Raw genomic sequence first — 12,898 nt, forward strand, 5'->3', positions numbered from 1 at the left:
TTAAGCTCCTGCCATTCTGGCCTATCTGTAAATTATGCTTTATTGTTTATAAAGCCCTTTTACATCTGTTATTTCTTTTGATTTTCACAAGAGTCCTTTGAAGTAGACAAAACAGATATCATCGTTATCCCACTTTATAAATTGGAGTTTTAGCTAGATTTACTTGTTTCAATTCAATGGATGGTAAGGGTCAAAGGAAGGATTATACTTTGGTCTAGCACCATACTTGACGCAGGGTGAAACTAGACAGGAGAATTATCAAGGTAGGAATAGTTGAGGGTCAAACTCAATATGTTTCAAACAAAATGCATCTTCTTTTTCCTAAAACCTTTCCATCTGGACATTATTCTTTTTGTTCTAGATCCCATCATTCTTCTAGTCATCTTTGTGACTCTTCACTCATGTTCTGTGCGTAGTTTGTCAAGATCTATAGTATCTTTTCCTAAATTATTGCAGCACCCTTTTTAAAAAATATTTAAGGGGGCAACTGGATGGCTGAGTGAATTGAGAGCCAGGCCCAGAGATGGGAGGTCCTGGGTTCAAATCTAGTCTCAGACACTTCATACCTGTGTGACCTGGGACAAGTCATTTAACCCCCATTGCCTAGCCCTCACCACTCTTCTATCTTAGAGCCAATACACAGTATTGATTCTAAGATGGAAGATAAAAGGTTAAAAATTTTTTTTTAAATATGGAATGTATCTTCCTTGCACAGGATCTGTGCTTATCTTCCCTGTAGTATTCCAGTTTTAGCATATGTATTGCGGAAGTGAGCACTGTAGTGCCCTTCTTAATTAGTCTTTGCCTCTGCCCTCAAACTGCCATCATAATAACCTGTGATTAGGCCTATCTCTTGGCTGCTCAAAACCCTTCAGTGTGTCTTCATTAAAATCAAGTAAAAGCCAGCTTCTTTTATACTCTTGAGGTTCCAGCCACATTGGACATTCACTGGACATGTGGTCCTGATGCACCTTGCTTGTGCTGTTCTCTGTGTCCTACATGTCACTCCTTTCCTCTCTAGAGCCTGTACAATTCAAGCCCACTTGGCTACTTGGGAAAATCCAAGCAAAAGCTTAGGCTAAGCTTAGTGTCTTGCTTTAGACCAAATGGGGATGAACCCTGGCTAACTCTGTCAAAAGTACCATTCTCTTCCTCTGAATGTGGATAGTGCTCTTTCTCATAAGTCCCTCAGAATTGTCCTGGATCATTGCATTGCTGCTAGTAGAGAAGTCCATTATCTTTGATTGTGCCACAGTGTATGATGTCTTCTTGGTTCTGCTCCTTACTGTGGGAGCAGAAACACAGAAGAAAAACAACTGCTTGATCACATGGGTTGATCAGGATGTAGACTCTAAATGATCACCCTAGTGCAAATATTAATAATATGGAAAAAGGTCTTAATTATTGACACATGTAAAACCCAGTGGAATTACTCATTGGCTACAGGAGAGGGGTGGAAAGAGGGGAGGGAAAGAACATGAATCATGGAACCATGGAAAAATATTCTAAATTAAATAAAAATTTTCAGATAAAAGTACCATTCTCATGTGACATTGACATTTTCAGGCTATTCCTATTAGCAATTACTATTTTCTTAACATTTGAAAGGATGTGAATTTACCAATCAGCAGTGGTAAAAGGTTGGCTTTTGGATTACCTCAGTTTCTCTCACATGAGCATACAAACTTTAAATTCACAAAGAATTTTTTCTAGTAAGCAAACAACATTAAAAAAAAAAACCAACTTATACAGTTTATGAGCAGCTTTACAAAGAATTTTGATTTACAGAATTCCAAAAGGGAGGATATAAACCAAAAAGTGCTTGTATTTTAGCAGTTATTCAGTTTAATAGAGGATCCACTTTAGAGAATGCTTTCATTAGAAGACCTTCTGGTAAATTACAAATGCAACTTGATTTAAGAAAATTAAGTTGATTTGATCCTGACACAATATCTTTTTTACTGTGGAAAGCTAGGTATGTACATGTTTTCATTTGGATTTTGAGAGAATTTTGCATATTTATTATGCTTTAAAAATATTTCAGCATTGTCAAAACTATTCAGTACAAATTGTTCTCTTATTTTCTTCAGTAGTAAATATAAAAGTCAAATGTTGAAACTTATGAGTTACCTATTTATAGGAATTATTTTTTTTAACTCTTTGCTTTGAAAAATTGTTAGATTTAAATGCTCTTTTTTTCATTTTTTTTGTTTGTTTTCAGTGTCATCCATGCTCCATTACCAAGTCCTGTTGACAAAGTAAGTTATTCTACTGTTTAGTGTTTTCTTCCACACTGAGATAGCTTTTTTCTTGGGGGTGGGGGAGGGATTTTTATTAATAATGAAAAAAAATCCTACACTTCAATTAATGACCTTTTGTTTAAAAGTGTAGGATAAAACATTTATTATAATATGCAAATTCTTGTAGGGGAAACAGACCTGTTAAAGCTGAGTATTGACCTGTTCCAGTGAGAAGTAGAAAGTAAATCAGGATCCTTTTTCTTCCTCTAATTAAAAAAAACCAAAACATCCCAAAGAATTACAGGGTAATAGACAGCACTGAACCAGATCTTGGGCCTCAGAATCCATTAAGATCAACCTTTTCATTTTACGGATGAGGAAACTGAGGGCCAGGAGGTTGTGACTTGCCTAGAATTACACGAGTGAAGAGTTGTGGCCAAAAAAAATTACAAAATAAAAATCAGTCTGAATAGAAATTTAAAAATCTAAAGTCCTTAACAAATTGGTATAACAACATTTATACTAATTAAGCAATATTTAACAATGACCTCAATGGGAATATGGTTCCCCCCAAAAAATCACTTTTCTTTTCCAGAGAAATTGGAAAACACAATTTAATTTAGGATACTTAATAGGACTTAGAGAGGTCAAATTATAATAATTTCATGATTTACATCTCATGCCTTTTTTTTAAAACCCTTACCTTTTGTCTTAGTATCAGTTCTAAAAAAGAAGAGTGGCAAGGGCTAGGCAATTAGGGTTAAGTGACTTGCTAGAGTCACGTAGCTAAGAAGTGTCTTGAGGTCAGATTTGTACCCAGGTCCTACCATTTCCGGGTCTTGTACTCTATCCACTGTGCTACCTACCTGCACCTAAACAATATAGTTCAAGAAATTGTCCAACTTTGCTGGAAGTATTCCCCAAAAGTGACAGTTATACAAATCGATTCTATAAGACTTAGATAACAAAGTGCCTAAATTTAGCAATTATCCATGCATTATAATTGAGCTGCAACATTATAATGATATGACCAAATTCTTAAAGCTTTCAGAAGAAGCAAAAATTCGTCAGAATCACAGCTGACTTTGTGTAGAACACAAAGGGATGATGAAGGGAGAAATTGGAAGTCAACACCAACAGTTAAAAAGCATGAAAGATTCTGCTCTTTGAAGGTGCATTTTCTTTCACACTCTCTCTTGCTCTCTCTCTCTCTCTCTCTCTCTCTTGAGAGGGGAATTGGAAAAGCCTGGCTAGCTTTTGCCAGAAGTTCAGCAGGCACTTCTTCAATTAGTCTTATGAACACCAACCAAACTTCTAGCCATAACAGATAAGTATTGAATACAGTTCCCACTTTAAAAATGAAGATAAAACAGTTGTTAACAAAATATGAAATGCTGAGAGTGTTAGCCAGAGGACATTTCAAGAAAGTAGGTTGGGAGAACTACCCCAAGGATGGACGACATTAGGAATAATCTCCAAGTAAGACTTACTTTTTTTTTTTTTTTTTTTTTTTTTTTTAACCTTTGCCTTTCATCTTGGAATCAATACTATGTATTGATTCCAAGACAGAAGAGTGGTAAGGGCTAGGCAATGGGGGTTAAGTAACTTGTCCAAGGTCACACAAGTATGAAGTGTCTGAGCTCAAATTTGAACTCAGGACCTTCTGTCTCTAGGCCTGGTTCTCAATCCACTGAGCCACCTAGCTAATGCCCCTCATTCTGTTTTTGAAAAAGGAAAAGTCCTAAGGTAAAGTCTACAGAGGTGAAGAATCTTAGAGTTGTGAACCATAAGAGAACCATAAGTTTGGCTCAGTAACAGAACCAGAAGGTATGTGCTCTGTTTCCGTCACATGTAATTAAAGAAGAGACAAAAATCTAACCTCTGTGGTGCTAAATGTGAATACTAGATTTCTCATTAAGATTTGAGAAAATCAATATCATTATGAAAATGGAATCTAATAGTTCATAGGCAGCATCTTGCACTTTTCACAATGAGAAGGTTCCTCCCATTTTAGCATTCACCTACCAGATGATACAGGGTTAGAATATGATATCTGCCCAAGTTGCAACCACCCTCCACTCCAGGTGGTGAGAACAACAAAGACAGCACATTATATTGACGCGTTCTATTCTTCATGAGGTTTTTATCAGTTTAGAATACAAAAGTACCTAACAATTCTAAAGTAAGAGTCAGAAAAGAAAACTTCAGTTTTTCAGAAATAGCTAAAACCAAAATAATAGCAGAATATTTTAATATCAAAATGTAGTCATTCAAAACAGCTTAAAAATAATCACATCTAATTGGTACATGTAAAGAACTTAATGAAGAGAATAAGGAGTATATGTACATTTCATATATCATGTGTATAGAAAAATCATGGTATGTGCACTACATTCATTTATCATACTGACATATGACATGTCAAAGATATTTTAAAGTGACTAAAAGTGTAGGCCCAAGTAGCAAGTAAAATTTAAAAAAAAAGTGACTAGAAGAGAATTTTTTTTTCGAATTGGATTACATAATGAGAATGACTATATCAAAAGCTATAGGATGTAGCCAGAGTAGTACAGTACTTTTATTTTGAATTTGTAGGCTTTTATTAGTGGATGTTTTTTATTTTGATTATACCTTTTGATTCATTCTTTTCTCTGAAGCAGATCAGACTCCATCTGTTTTTTATAGTCTCAGATTCAAAACTGAAGGCATTGGTTTATTAATGGTCACACAGCTTTTATGGAGATGGTTGGAGAAAGGACATGAAGAGAGTAATCCTGACCCCTATGCCATCCTTCCCTCTAGTTTATAAAGCAGCTTTTAAATAAAAAGAAATTTCTCTTTTAGTAAGAAATAGAGAAAAATGAATGGAGTCTAGAGTTAGGAAAAATTTGAAGTGTTACCTTGCTCATGTTCATGCAGTTAATGTGAACCAGTATTTAAACACAGGTCTCTGCCTCCAAATGCAGAGCTTGTCAATCGTCACACACCCTGGTGTGTAGGCCACTGCAGGCAAAAATAAGAAATCACATGACCTGATAAATCAAAGAGCAATTTTAAAAAAGAAACCAACAAAATTGACAAAATATACTTATCGAAAAGACCATAAACCCAAATCACCAAAATTTGAGTATATTTTTAAAAATTTGATTGGATATGGGAGTAGAATTTATGATTCACAAAACAAGAAATGATTGGATACCAAATTAGAGCAATTTTAGAAGAAATCAGATAGCCCCCTAGGGAGCTTTCCTTAAAAAAAGTTGGCAAGCTTTAGTAAGTCCATAGGCAGATTCGACTGGCCAAACCATAACTTTTCTATTTCTTAGATTGTTTTAAAATAGTTCTTTATATGAGGCAGATATGGTTTTGATTCTATTATGGAACAAATACAAATCTGGAAAGGGAAACTAAAAGCTGATAGTAAATATTAACATAAAAATCATGAATAAAATATTTGCAAGGACATGGGGAATACACTAGGTATAGAATTTCTACCACAACATATAAATGAATGAAAAACCATTTATTAAGTGCTTACTATGTAAAAAGCACAGGTATCATCAAGGAACTTAAAAATTCTCATAAAACAGAACAGACTTAAAAGGAAGGGGTTGCCACAGAGAGGAGTTTTTGGTTTGGAAAGCCCAAGATGATGAGATTAGCACACCCTTTCCAGTTGGAGAGGATGGGATGTTTGCAGTCATGGGAAAAGGCCCTAGAATTGGATTCAGCTTTGGTTTCAAATCCTGCCTCAGGCATTTCCTAGTTTCTTGTCTGGGCAAATCACAACCTTTTTGTGCCTCAGTTTCCTCACTTATAAAAGGAGGAAATTCACATCTGTGGTCTCCAAGGTCTTTCCTGCTCCAAACTGATGATCCTCTATTAGTAGGTCAGATAGTGAGAACTTGCAGTGGGAAAGGGGTTGTGGTAGGGTAGATAGAGTGAAACATAGATGAATAGTTAGGGAACTTTTCCTTCCTTTGTTTCTGCAGTGCTTAGGAAGGGACCTGACACAGAGAAGGTACTTTAATAAATGTTGATTGAGAGAGTGAGTTGTGTGAATATCTTGTCAATTAGAGCAGTGGACCATCTCACTTTAGAAATGACAGTTTTGTTTCCTCAATAATAAATTAGTTACAATGTAATAAATTATATTGATGAAAAAATACAGCTTTTCTTTTATCATACCACTAGATGTAGGGGAAAACCCTTGAGAAAAGAAACATTTATTTTAATCTTTTTCAAATATTAAATCTCTAGCAGTGGAAAGAATAGAGTAGTTGAAAGGTCACTGAAATTAGTGTCAAACAATCTAGGTTCAAATCCTAGGTCTGCTGTGTGATCTTGGGCAAGTTCTCTTTGTACCTTTTGCTTCCTCATCGTAATGGGTATAAGGGGTTTTTGGTTGAATATATTAAAAGGTTAGGTCTCCAGGCTACTGAACAATTATCAGTCCCCAAAGAAAGAATAACCTCAAGTTAAAATGACTTATGGAAATTTATTTACAAATGAGAAGAGGAAGAAGAAATATGGAAATAAGAATCTATCACAGTAGGTAATTTGCTCCCGTATCCTAGTTAATCCAGCTAGATCTAAATTAACCCAAGGCTGAAAAACTCAGAGGGCCAGAGGCCTGGAGGGCTAGGGGGCCCCAGAGGCAAATGAAGCAAAAGCTTTAGTCACAAAGTCTCTATTAAAAGGGAAGTTCCTTAAGAGAAGTTCAGGAAGATTCAGCCTTACACTCACAGCGTTGGAATGCCCCAGTCATGAACCAGCAGAGCTCCTTCAGGTCCTGTTCACAAACCAGAAGAGCTATCCCAGCTGACTGAGGTCTCTTTTTAAAAGGGCCTCTTTTTGTGTCATTTTCTGTGGCCTCCTCTTAGTTTATGTGTCCAATCACAACAGACGCTTTTCTTAGGACTGCCCATGAGGCAGTCAGTAAATTTTGATTTGTTACTCTAGCACACATGGGTTACAGACCACCCAAAAATGGAGATGTTTTCACCTTTGGTGATTAAATCTAAAGATGGGTAGTGTAGATTTAATCTAATTATCACATCATCAAAGAAAGACTGACTAAATGATCCAGCTCTAAATCAATTATCCAATGTTCTTGAATAAAGTATTAAATTAAAACATGTTTATTAAGGCCTCATTAGGCACCAAGCATTATGGTCAGTCCTGGGGAGAGACATTCTTTGACCTTCAGGTGCCCGCTTTTTACCTGGGCAGGGTGGGGTGAGGTGGTGGGTTTGGTGATGGAGTAGATGTGTCCAGGGAAGAGTGCTTTAATTTGGAAGTCCTAGAGATGGCCAAGGAGCCTTAGAGCAGTCTACTGATGTGCCCCTTCCTGAATCCATGGTAGGATTGATTTTATAACTCTTTCCATGTTGAGGTGATTGAGGCTGAGTATAAGATAGTGAGTCGAGAAGGAGCATCAGGGTGAGGTATGCCTAGCAGCCTGGCAGGAAGGTGGTTTGGATGACCTGTGGAAGGGGGTTGGGGTCTGACTAGATAAAGTAGGCTGTGTTTTCTTGCTTCTTGCAGTGCCTACACCTACTGTATGCCACCAGTCCAGGACCTCCAAGGCTGGGGGCTAAGTTCCTTCTGGCAATTATCTCTGTCTAGTTAGGAGGGTTAGGCATTAGTTTGGCCACTGGGCAGAACAAGCCTTCCTTTTATAATTAGAAGGCATATTTTTGATACTAAGAGTTAATAGTGAGTGCAGAAGAGGGAAAAAAAAACAAAGTGAGTCCATTAAAAACAAGTATTAAGGTAGATTTTTTTTTCACATGCACCACTTCTTATTGACATGGCTTTAGAAAGCTGAACAGTAGAAATGAAATTTGAAAGGGAAAAAAGTAATTGGTAATAGTTAAAACTATAGGTCTAAGAGGAATCATTGTCACCAGATTTTAAAAAGATCTCTTAATATCAAGAATTTTGAAAAATTTGTTCTGGAGGGTGAATTAGCTCATTGCTGAAGAATAGAGGAGCCTCTGAAATGAATCCAGTAGTAGAAGCAAGTCAGGTAGCACTCCTTTGTTTTTTGGATTCTAAGTGTTATGCTCTGTGCTTAGGGCTCTGTGGTAGAACAGCAAGAGCAGTGCCCTGCTTTCATGGAGCTCACACTTTTTTACATAGGAGGCAAACATAAAAATGTCCATATGCATAAGATGTATATATGATCTTACTAGCATAAAGTAATCTCAGTGAGACTAGTAACTGAGAGGCCAGGAAGAGATTTCTTCAGAATATGGGTTTTGAACTGGGTTTTGAGAAAAGACTGAGAGGATGAGAGGAGGCTGACTCGTAGAGGGAGAGGGTTTCTTGCATGTAGGTCAGCCAGTGGGAAGACATGGAACTAAGAGTGTCATGTATGCAGAACAACAAATAGGATAAGGTTAATAGATTATATATTGAATGGAAGGGACCAGGTTGTGAAGGGCTTTAAATATCATACAGAGAACTTAAATATTTAATCTTGCTATTATTAAGTGCCACTGGACTTTATTGATTGTGGGAAGGAGGAAGTAATATGGTCAGACCTGTACTTTTAGGACAATTATGTTAGCAGCTGAGTGGAGGATTGCTTGGAGTGGGAAAACTTGAGGTCATTGTGTGAGCGGGGAGAATAGGATTATATAAGAGATGTTTTGCAGGTAGAAAAGAAAAAAAAATTGCAAGGGTTTAGATACTTAGAATGAGTGGTGATGAGAAATCAAGTGACACTTAAATTGTGACCTTAAATAACTGGGAAGATAGTGTTGCCCTCACCAGTACAAAAGAAAGATGAGTTCTCTTTTGTATATGTTGAATTTGAGGTACCTGAAGAACATCTAGTTTGAGCTATTTAAAAGGCATTTAGTGACTGGGAACTATTGAATAGAGCTCTCTATTAGCTATAGATCTGGGAACCATCCACTTAGAGATGATAATTGAATCCATGGCAGTTGATGGAATCCCAAGTGAGATAGTATAGATTAAGATGAGGAAGACCGGGTTTTGTGGGCCATCTATGTTGAATAGGTATGATATGGATAATTGTCTCTCAAAAGAGATTGAGTAGAAATAGACAAGAAAGAGACTAGGAAATACTAGTGTCATGAAGCCCTGGTGGGGAGTGTGAATGTTAAGGATGGAAGAAGCCAGGTGGTAGAGGTTTTAGATGTATGTGAAAGGAAAGAAAGTGAAGACACTGAAGGTAGATGACTTTTTAAAGTAGTTTAGCTGAAAAGGGGAGGAAAGATCTAGGATGATAGTTGTAGAGGTAGTTGAGTCAAATGAAGATTTTTAAGGATGAGAGAGATATGAGTGTGTCTGTAGGCAGCAGAGAAGGATTCAGTAGTGTAAAGATGATAGTGAGTACACTATGCTATAGAATTTGGAAGGGGATAAAACCAGAGCATTTGTCTTGGCACTGATAAAGAGAATGACTACCTTGAGGCAGTTGTTTGAATAACTATGAGATGAAGAAGAGATGAGATGATGTGATCCTCTGTTGAGTGGATGGGAGCTAATAAATAGGGAGATCTGAAATAGAAGGGAATGTAGGGATGTTAGTGGGGAAGAGGTATAAAAAGGGTACAAAATGCCTGGAATAGCTACTCTGATGAGTGCGAATAAGAATCTTTATGATGGTGTAAAAGGATTGCTTTGCTGCAATGATGGCCCAGCTAAGATTATAGAACATAAATTTGTGATAAATCCAGTTTGCATAGTTTCATAATTTTCTCTATCTCTGTTCAGTGGAATGTAGATAGGCCCTAAGGAGACAAACAATTTAAGTAGAATTCAGATTTGGCAAGATATGGCTGTCAGTAGGACAATGGGAGTTAGCTCAAGTAAGGGATCAAGAGAAGAAAGCAAGAAGAGTATATAGGTGTCAGCTTTGGATAGAGGAAAATGGTGTCATAGTACAGGAAGAGAGTGGCTTAGAAAAAGACGGAGTGATGTCTGAATATTTTTTAGAAATCCAAAACAACTGGAAAAAAAAGACTTTTTGATAAACAAATGGAAAATATTATTTGGAAATCGTACTGAGTTTGATTATACTTAGTGTAAGACTTTTGTACATCAGAAAACAGTTTTCTAAAAGTAAAACAAAAAGAAACGTAAAGACTTTAACTGGTATTCTCCACCAGTTAAAGAAGGTGAACATTTCTTGGAGGAAGAAATGCAAACCATGAGAAATTATTTGTAGCTTCCTCAATATTAGAGAAACAAATTAAAACTCCTTCCAGATGCTAATGTATAACAGACAGTTTGGTCAAGAAAGTGGACAAAAATATTCTGTGCTAGCAGGAAAACAGGTTAAGACATGGTTGTTGGAACTGTAGACTGGTTCAGACATTTTGGCATCATAAAAAGTCATGCTTTTTTTTTACAGATGAGGATCTGTAAAATGAGCTAGAGAAGGAAACAGCAAACCATTCCAGTATTTTTGCTAAGAAAACCCCAAAAGTGGTCACAAAGAGTTTGACATCATTGAAAAACAATTAAACTACAGAAAGTCATAAAGTTGATCATACTTTTTGATATAATTATTATGTTACTAAGACTTTGTCTGTAAAATATCATTAAAATGACTGGTCTGAGGGTACAGCCAAGATGGTCAAGTGAAGATGGAAGAGTAAAGGCAAAGTCTCACCTAGCTTTCCCAAACTCTCCTCAAAACAACTTTAAAATACTGCCTCAAAATGAATTCTGGAGTGGCAGAAACAGCAAAGGTCAAGGTGAGACAATTTTCCATCCCAAGTCAATTTAGATTTGTAGGAAAAGTTTGTCTCATTAGGGGTAAGAGTGGAGTGCAGTACAGTACAGGCCAGGCCAGGTCACTCCTGCAAGCTAGAAGCAGGTCTTGAAGGGAGAGGTGTACACCAGTGGCAGTGCTTCTGGAGCCCTTAGCACACAGATAGTAAGGGATTCAGTCAACTTGTAAGAAAGAGAATACCGTAATTCTTTGCTGGCACCGGGTATAGAATGCCTGCATTGTCCATACCGGGTTACATATCCAGGTTATAGCCCTTTATTGAAAAGAAGAACTCCATAAAAGGCAGAATTGGCCTCATGGGAAAAGGGTTATTATGATTCATTGAGGAAAAGAACTTTTTAAAAAGCAGAATTGGCCAAATGGAAAAGGAGGTACAGAAACTTACCAAGGAAAATAATTCTTTAGAATTAGGCCGATGAAAGCTAAATGACTCCATGAGACCTCAAGAAATATTTTTAAAAAATAAAATTAAAAAAAAAAAAAGGAAAAAAAAAGAAAACATGAAATATCTCATTGGAAAAAATAATCGCTGACCAGGAAAATAGATCAAAGAGAGATAATTTAAGAATTATTGGACTGCCTTAAAGCCATGATAAATAAAAGAGCTTAGACATATTTCAAGAAATTATCATGGAAAACTGTCCTGATATCATAGAACCAAAGGGTAAAATGGAAACAAAGAATCTGCCAATTACCTCCTGAAAGAAATTTCAAAATGAAAGCTCCCAGGAATATTATAACTAAATTCCAGGGCACTCATTTCAAGAAGAAAATATTGCAAGCAGCCAGAAAGAAACAATTCAAATATATCATGGAGTCACAGTCAGTATAACATAAGATTTAGCAGCTTCTACATTAAAGCATCAGAGTTCTTGGATATATAATCTTCTGAAGAATAAAGGAGCTAGGACTTCAAATAAGAATCACCTCCTCAGTAAAATGGAGTATAATTCTTAAGGAGAAAAATGAATATTTAATGAAATAGAGAACTTTCAAGCATTCCTGATGAAAAGACCAGGGCTGGGTGGAAAAATATGACTTTCAAATACAAGAATTAAGAGAAGCATAAAAAGTTAAACACAAAAGAGAAATAATAAAGAATTTAAAAGTATTAAACTATACATATTGCACATGGGAAAATGCTACTTGTAACTAAGAACTTTTCTTTGTGCATTTAGAGGGGGCAGTTAGGTAGTTTAATAGTTAGAGAGCCATGCCTAGAGACAGGAGATCCTGGGTTCAAATCTGGCTTCAGACACTTCTTAGCTATGTGGCCCTGGGCAAGTCACTTTACCCCCATTGCCTAGTCTTTATCATTCTTCTGGTTTGGATTTTAAAACAGAAGGTAAGTGCTAAGCACCAAAAAAAAAAAAAATGTAGTTAGGAGTATATGTAGAGGGCATGGATGTGTGTTGACTATGAAGGGTTAATTTCAAAAAAATAAAATGGAGTGAGAAAGAGGGATGCATTGGGGGAAGGGAGAGGTAAATTGGGGGCAAATTAACTCATGTGAAAGAGGTATGAAAGGAAGACCTTTTACAGTGGAGGGCAAGATATGGGTGGGAAGAAATCTGTCTTGCCTTGTAAGGAAATAGATGGAGAGCGGGATAAGAGATAGACGCTGATAAAAGAGGGGGTAGATTGGGTTAGGCAGGGGGTCAGAGGTAAAATACTTGAGGAAGAACAGGGCAAAAGGAGAGATGGAGGGAGAGGACCTCAAAATTTGAAAAATTGCTTTTGCATGTAATTTGAAAATAAAAATTTTCACCAAAAAAGGTAGAATCAGGCTGTATTCAGTACTCACAGCTGCCTTAATTCCAGTATGAGGGGGGAAAACCCACAATTTGAAATGACTTGCATTTCTGAATATGGTAGGGACCAAACA

General features: G+C 36.6%; 1 protein-coding gene and 1 non-coding gene across 6 annotated transcripts in view; one reads left to right on the forward strand and one right to left on the reverse strand.

Moving 5' to 3' along the window:
* The window catches only part of LOC123232362 (sarcolemma associated protein), a 157,243-nt gene that overhangs the window by 78,252 nt on the left and 66,093 nt on the right, over window positions 1–12,898 (forward strand). For all 5 annotated transcript variants that reach the window (XM_044658969.1, XM_044658825.1, XM_044658999.1 and 2 more), the window contains exon 4: window positions 2,222–2,258. In XM_044658969.1, coding sequence (XP_044514904.1) covers window positions 2,222–2,258 — 37 coding nt within the window. The remainder of the gene's footprint in view (window positions 1–2,221; window positions 2,259–12,898) is intronic.
* Window positions 674–777, reverse strand: LOC123232741. Its single transcript, XR_006505258.1, has one exon. It is a non-coding gene; the product is annotated as a U6 spliceosomal RNA (small nuclear RNA).

Source organism: Gracilinanus agilis, chromosome 1 (assembly GCF_016433145.1).
Source record: "Gracilinanus agilis isolate LMUSP501 chromosome 1, AgileGrace, whole genome shotgun sequence".
Lineage (NCBI taxonomy): Eukaryota > Metazoa > Chordata > Mammalia > Didelphimorphia > Didelphidae > Gracilinanus > Gracilinanus agilis.